Here is a 7,900-nt window from a genome sequence, read left to right as displayed (position 1 = left end):
AACAGTTAGAACTGGACATGGAACAACAGACTGGTTCCAAATAGGAAAAGGAGTACGTCAAGGTTGTATATTGTCACCCTGCTTATTTAACTTATATGCAGAGTACATCATGAGAAATGCTGGGCTGGAAGAAACACAAGCTGGAATCAAGATTGCCCGGGAGAAATATCAATAACCTCAGATATGCAGATGACACCACCCTTATGGCAGAAAGTGAAGAGGAACTCAAAAGCCTCTTGATGAAAGTGAAAGAGGAGAGTAAAAAAGTTGGCTTAAAACTCAACATTCAGAAAACTAAGATCATGGCATCCAGTCCCATCACTTCATGGGAAATAGATAGGGAAACAGTGGAAACAGTGTCAGACTTTATTTTTTGGGGCTCGAAAATCACTGCAGATGGTGACTACAGCCATGAAATTAAAAGACGCTTACTCCTTGGAAGGAAAGTTATCACCAACCTAGATAGCATATTGAAAAGCAGAGACATTACTTCGCCAACAAAGGTCCATCTAGTCAAGGCTATGGTTTTTCCAGTGGTCATGTATGGATATGAGAGTTGGACTGTGAAAAAGGGTGAGCGCTGAAGAATTGATGCTTTTGAACTGGAGTGTTGGAGAAGACTCTTGCAAGTCCCTTGGACTGCAAGAATATCCAACCAGTCCATTCTGAAGGCGATCAGCCCTGGGATTTCTTTGGAAGGAATGATGCTAAAGCTGGAACTCCAGTACTTCGGCCACCTCATGTGAAGAGTTGACTCATTGGAAAAGACTCTGATGCTGGGAGGGATTCGGGGCAGGAGGAGAAGGGGATGACAGAGGCTGAGATGGCTGGATGGCATCACTGACTCGATGGACGTGAGTCTCATTGAACTCCGGGAGTTGATGATGGACAGGGAGGCCTGGCGTGCTGCGATTCATGGGGTCTCAAAGAGTCGGACACGACTGAACAACTGAACTGAACTGAATGAAGTTCTTGAATGTGATACCTCTAACACAATTTTCCTCAGCCCAGTGGCTTTTTATTTTCATGATTTTGCATGGTGCAATAATTTCTGCAAATGGATGTGTCATGTTATAGCGGAACAGCCTGTAGTTGTCAGCAGAAGAGGACATGACCTTTCTTTGAAGCCATATGGGTCTCTGCTGTAATTTTCCTGTTGGGAATTGCCAGAGACTTTATGCAACATCCACATGAGCCACAGATTCTTTGATAAGCATTGCATCTACTCGCTGGTTGCAAAACCCAAGTGGCAGTTGCATCCTGGACCTACGCCAGAGCCTTCTCTTAATCTAGGCCCCATTCCTAACAGAGCAGCATACACTGAACTGAAGTGTACCTTGCCTCCAGCATCCCAAGAGGCCGACTAAAGTGTTGTACCTTTTTCTCAGAGGCAGCAAGTCCAGCCATTCATTTGTCTTTTGTTTTTTCTTTTCAGAGTGAAATTTGCAGCATGCTTCACGTTGAACCCCCATATAATTAATGAAAGTGGTGGACCTCAGAATTTGAGGGTGGTAGGCTTCCCAGGTGGCGCAGTGGTAACAAATCCACCTACCAGTTCTGGGAGATGCAAGAGACATGGTTCAGTACCTGGGTTGGGAAGATCCCCTGGAGTAGGACTTGACAACCTGCTCAGTGTTCTTGCCTGAAAAATTCGGAGGAGCCTGGACAGGCTGTAGTCTGTGGAGTTGCAAAGAGTCAGACATAACTGAGAGACTGAGCATTCAGCATATTTTCCACTCTAGCATGCATATATCTTACTGCTGCTGCTAAGTCACTTCAGTCGTGTCCGACTCTGTGCGACCCCATGGACGGCAGCCCACTAGGCTCCCCTGTCCCTGGGATTCTCCAGGCAAGAACACTGGAGTGGGTTGCCATTTCCTTCTCCAATGCATGAAAGTGAAAAGTGAAAGTGAATTGCTCAGTCGTGTCCGACCCTTAGCAACCCCATGGACTGTAGCCTACCAGGCTCCTCCGTCCTTGTGATTTCCCAGGCAAGAGTACTGGAGTGGGGTGCCATTGCCTTCTCCATATATCTTACTAAGGCCATCTAAAAACAACCACTACTTCCTGCTTGTTAAGTCCAACTTACGTGATGTCTTCAGTGTAAAGGACCAAAGTGATACACTGTGGACTCTGCAAAACTATCAAAGTCCTTGGGTAGTATTTTTTGAAAGAGAGTTGAGAGTTATAGCCCTGAAAGCACGAAGGTGTATTCATCACTTACCCTGCACCTTCATCACTTACCCTGCCCAGGTGAAAATAGCTTCTTCTTATCTTCCTTAATTACTGCTAGACTAATGTGTAGTTACATTGATTTTCTCCAGTAAAAATACATCTGGTATAGCAGCTGCATGTGGGGTCATCACCTGTTGTTTGCGTATGATAGTCTAAAATAATTCTGTAAGACTCATTTCGCTTTCGTATAGGCCAAGGAGGCACATTACATTGGGATCTGGGATGGTGGTACCAATCTCTGCAATTCCTTCAGTAATATGGTTGTTGCTACTTTGTCAGAGGGACAGTTCTAGGGCCTTAGATTTAGTATTTTATACCGCTATGGACCTTACTCCATCAGTCAAGGAGCTGATGTGGAATTTCTGCCAGTGCCAAATATGTCAGTTCCAACTCTACATTCTGGAACTAGAAGTGTAGCTGCAGGATTGATTCATAACTCTTGGGCCCACTGATATGATTTGAGCCCAGAGTTCATGTATCACCTGGCTTCTGTGAAGCTCCAGAATAACCACTGAACTACATAGGTATTTTCAGTCATCAGGGATTAGCAGAGCTGACAGAAGTGTGGGGTCCAAGATCAAAGAGCAAATAATAGGCACACAACCTCCTGAATGTTTAATATGTGCTTCAATATATTTAATTCGCAAAAGATAGTTTAGTTCAGTCACTCAGTCATGTCCAGCTCTTTGCCACCTCATGGACTGCTCTATGCCAGGCTTCCCTGTCCATCATCAAGTCCCGGAGCTTATTTGAAACTCATGTCCATTGAGTTGGTGATGCCATCCAACCATCTCATCCTCTGTCGTCCCCTTCTCCTCCCGCCTTCCCCTTCTCCCGCCTTCAATCATTCCAGTCTTTTCAGATGAGTCAGTTCTTTGCATCAGGTGGCCAAAGTATTGGGAGTTTCAGCTTCAGCATCAGTCCTTCCAATGAATATTTAGGACTGATTTCCTCTAGGATGGACTGGTTACTATTTTCCAAATAACTTTTTTCTTTAGATGAGATTCACATAGCATAAAATTAACCATTAAAAATTCAGTGGCATTTAGTACATTCCCCATGTTTTGCAAATATAAGTTCTATCTAGTTCCAAAATATTTTATCACCCAGTAATATCATGCTGCATATCTTAAGCAGTTTCTCCCCATTCTCTTCTCCCCCTAGCCTCTGGCACCACCAGTTGGCTTTTTGTCGTAGGATTTCATATAAATGTAATCATATGTGACCTTTTGTGTCTAGCTTCTTTTACTTAGGTTAATATTTTTGAGGTTCATCCATGTTGTAGCAGGTATAAGTACTTCATTTCCCCCCTCCCTTTTAGGACAGAGTTATATTCTGTTTTATATGCATATTACGATTTGTTTATCCTTCATCATTTGATAACATTTGACTTATTTAAAATCATGAATGTGCTGTGGGAATAACTAAAGTTTAGGAAACACTTGCTGCTGCTGCTGCTGCTAAGTCACTTCAGTCATGTCCGACTCTGTGCGGCCCCATAGACGGCAGCCCACCAGGCTCCCCTGTCCCTGGGATTCTCCAGGCGATAACACTGGAGTGGGTTGCCATTTCCTTCTCTAATGCATGAAAGTGAAAGTCAAAGTAAAGTCGCTCAGTAGTGTCCAACTCTTTGCGACCTCATGGACTGCAGCCTACCAGGCTCCTCCGTCCATGAGATTTTCCAGGCAAGAGTACTTGGTAATGGAAGAACACTGATCTAAACACCTAAGTTTCTGTTTGTACCTCAGCTGGTCATTGTCCATCTGTGATCTTTAAAAGGATTGTTCTTGGAGGTTCAGTGTCTTCATCTGTAAAGCAAGGATGGCAGTATGAATTTTTGATAGCTTTTCAGTGCCTTCTCCAAATATTAGTGTTTCATTATTCCCCTTCTCAAAAATCTCATTGCTTTCTGAATGAAGACTGACCTCAGTTTGGCATTCTAGGCCTTAAGCAGTATTAGCTCTGGTTTAATTTTTCAACCTTATAGCCTTTTTCTTAGTCTCTGTGCTCCAGCCCAAACAGGCCAATTACTATTACAAAAAACATGTCCAGTTTTCTTCTTCCTACTCCTAACTTCTCTAGCATTTTATATCTCTATCTAGTGGAACTTCCTCTTATTCCTGTTTGTGAAGGGGGTATTGCTCACAATTTAGATATTTCTCTGTTAGGTAATGAAAGAAAAAAGCGCTGTTGTTGGACAAGAAAGGAGGTAGAAGAGAAAGCATGAAACTAATTTTTTCTCTTTTGTGTGTAGAGCATGTGGTACAGTTCTTAGCAACGTAAATAGATGCTTTTAGATTGACTAAAATACAAGATTTCTCCTATATGTGAACCCAAGAGATCTTGTTTTTTTTTCTTTTAAATGTGGAACCAGTTTCTTCAAATGAAGTTAAGTGACAGAGGAAAGAGATAGTGTGTGAGTAGCCAGTTACTCCCAAATTAAGGTTTAATTTATATATTATTTAGTTTCATATAAGTTTCTTTGTTACTATGTTGCTTTTATGTTGTGACTCAGCAGTTAATATTTATACCTGAATTATTTCAAGTTAGTTTTAGTATCATTCTAGTTACTAGATATGTAGTCAGGGTCTTTGAGTGATCTTAAACCAGTAATATTTTTATTCTTAAGATGTAAATTTGTCAACTTTCACATGAACAAAAAAAAAAGCATTTTTGAATTCTTCTTGATGGAATGTGAGAGCTTTCAAATCAAGTCAAAATACAAACGTGGCTGTCTTAAGACTGTTTTTCCTGATGATCTCTTAAATTGGTTCTCTTTTCTTTTGTCCCCATTAGGGGGAAGAGTCAAATGAATCTGCAGAATCTAGCACTAACTGGGAAAAGCAGGAAAGTATTGTGTTGAAATTGCAAAAGGAATTTCCCAATTTTGATAAAGAGGTGAGTCCTCATATATAGGTATTTAATCAGTGTGTGCTGTTTGTACTGCAAAATAGTCTTTGAGGTCAACTGCATGAAAAGCTTAGAGTGATTTTGCATTTTTCTAATTATATTTAATTTAACTCTTGTTTATCAGTATTATAAAACATATTTGTATAACTTGTTTACCTTGATTATTTGCCTTATTTGATACTGTAATATCAACATTATAATGATAACATCATGTAAGCATAACAAATATAACTGTAGTAATAGTTGTCAACTCATATATAAAATGCAAAGTCATCTATAATCCCAAGTAACTTCTTTTAGTTTTCTTCGTATTCTCAACCTTTGATTTTTCGTAAAGAATTTTAAAGTGTAATAATCCACTTTAGTGCCTTGATATTCCATAATCTTTGGTTTATTTGCTAGGTAGTAAAAATACTTTCAGAGTCAGTAAAGACCCATGCCAAGCATGCCATTACTAAAAGAGCCTCTGTTTTATCATATTGTACTTGGAAACACATTATTTGTTTCACATTGGGAATACATTTATACCTGTATTGATTTATTCAGGTATACGCACATCTGCTAAATTCTGATGAACTAAAGACAAAGTTTTGTTGCTATACTGGTTCTTTACATATGTTCAAATTACATTTTGAAGTTATCAGTTTATGAAAAAGCTTAACTGCATGTTGAAGTTAAACTGAGCAAACATTTTTTGATATTCTGGTGTTCAGAGTACTCCATAGCAAGAGTAGAAATGCAAAAACTGTCAAGCTTCCTTCCCTTTGAAGAAAGACTGTTATATATTTACAGAAGTATAACTGTATATACAGAAAGCATTTGTAAGAGCAACATAAAAGCAAGTGTGAAATCATCAGCTATGAATTCTTTTAAGTTTTTAAGTGATTTATTTTTTAAAGTATAAAACTTTTCTTTTCAAGAAGTCATTAATTCTAGATTTTTAATAAAAAGATCAATGACTTATTTCTAGGAATTAAGGGAAGTACTCAAGGAACATGAATGGATGTACACAGAGGCTTTAGAATCTTTAAAAGTATTTGCAGAAGACCAAGGTAATTATCTGTTCTATATTATTATAGAAAATTCATACTTCCCAATATATTATATTGTAGTATGTAAGAAAATAGTAAACCTATTAGTTAATAACCAGAGAATGGGCTTGCAAGAGATATTAGAAACCAGTTCCCTGTATTCCTTGTAAACATTGTAAGATAGATGTCCTCACCTACACTACATGAATATCTAAAGCATCAATATCAGAAACTTACAAGGTAAGTGTCGCAGGCATGGAAGAAAGTCACTGATCCCATTGTGGAATGTTTTTAACTTTAGGAACTTAAGGGTAGAGAAATAGTGGGGAGAAGTTGAACCACACATGTTTAGTAACATTCTTAAGTAGCAATCAAGTAGACTAGCTCTTCTTAATTACAAAGCCAGTTTTTTAAAATTCCAACACAATGGCTGTAGGTTTTATTAATGAATTATTTTAGGTAATGCTGTACAACAAGTGCTCTTGATGGCACAGAGAATGGTATTGTGTGGAGAAAAGAAAGCCACCAATATCGTCAGTTCTGAGTCTGAAATAAGATTAAGAAGAGAAGGATTACGAATGTGAAGAAATTCAATTTATTTTTCTTATTTTTTAATACATGTACAAAAATGAATGTATGAAAATTTGCAAGTCTCAAAGCTGTTTGAATAAGTAAAGCATTCTAGATAATAAAACAATGATTATAGATTAATTGTTCATATTTCTTACTAGTATGTAAAATAAATGTACCTTCAATCACAGACATCTTAGAAATCCATGGAATATAATACATTAATCAGTGATAAAGTAGTGGTGCTTTTTAATAATATATGTAAATGACTTTTAGTAAAGATGAACCTAGAATAGTGGAGATGGGTGATGGGAAAATTAATTATAAAATGGATAGTTTTAATTTAGGATGAGCATTGTTTTTCTAATACCCATCAGTTTTGGCCTGGGGATGGGGCTGCTAAATACCATCATGGGTGTCTTATGTATATGCAGCTGCCATTTACATTCTCAGGATCTTTGATAGAAAATGAGGATTTATATTTAATTCATTTTAAGAAAGAAGTTATCACCTGTTTTTGAAACTAATATTTAAAATCATTGTATAATTTCATATTCTACTTCATTATTTCTCTTTAAGGCAAATCAAGATGTAACAATAAATTGTAATTGAATTCTGTATTGAAAAACACGAATACTGTTTTAAATATTTTTCTTATATGAAGTCTTAAAGTCCTATGTCTTTATATTTAATTTATATCTTTCTAATATAGTTATTTTTGTCTTTCTTTGTACTTAGATATGCAATATGCTTCACCGAGTGAGTTTCCAAATGGAAAAGAGGTTTCTTCAAGAAGTCAAAATTATCCTAAAAATGCAGCTAAAACAAAACTGAAACAGAAATGTTCCATGAAACCACAAAATGGTTTTAACAAGAAACGTAAAAAAAATGTATTTAATCCTAAAAGAGTTATTGAAGACTCTGAATATGATTCAGGTTCTGATGTCGGTAGTTCGCTAGACGAGGACTATAGTAGTGGTGAAGAAGTGATGGAGGATGGCTATAAAGGTAAAATCCTTCACTTCCTTCAAGATGCTTCAATCGGTGAACTTACTTTGATTCCTCAGTGTTCTCAGAAAAAGGCTCAGAAGATAACAGAACTCCGGCCCTTTAATAGTTGGGAAGCTCTGGTAAGGCTACATTTTTTTTCCCCC

The 7,900-nt window shown here is 37.8% G+C and overlaps 1 protein-coding gene across 1 annotated transcript in view; it reads left to right on the top strand.

Annotated features, from left to right (window-relative positions):
* Window positions 1-7,888, top strand: part of LOC105003156 (SWI/SNF-related matrix-associated actin-dependent regulator of chromatin subfamily A containing DEAD/H box 1-like) — a gene marked incomplete at its 3' end in the record, with an annotated part of 61,901 nt that extends 54,013 nt beyond the window's left edge. Inside the window, exons 7-9 of the mRNA XM_010860140.1 lie at window positions 5,032-5,133; window positions 6,116-6,197; window positions 7,485-7,888. Coding sequence (XP_010858442.1) covers window positions 5,032-5,133; window positions 6,116-6,197; window positions 7,485-7,888 — 588 coding nt within the window. The remainder of the gene's footprint in view (window positions 1-5,031; window positions 5,134-6,115; window positions 6,198-7,484) is intronic.
* Window positions 7,889-7,900: the final 12 nt, after the last annotated feature.

This window comes from Bison bison, unplaced genomic scaffold, assembly GCF_000754665.1.
Source record: "Bison bison bison isolate TAMUID 2011002044 unplaced genomic scaffold, Bison_UMD1.0 scf7180017864464, whole genome shotgun sequence".
Lineage (NCBI taxonomy): Eukaryota > Metazoa > Chordata > Mammalia > Artiodactyla > Bovidae > Bison > Bison bison.
This window is presented reverse-complemented; position numbering and strand designations above follow the sequence as displayed.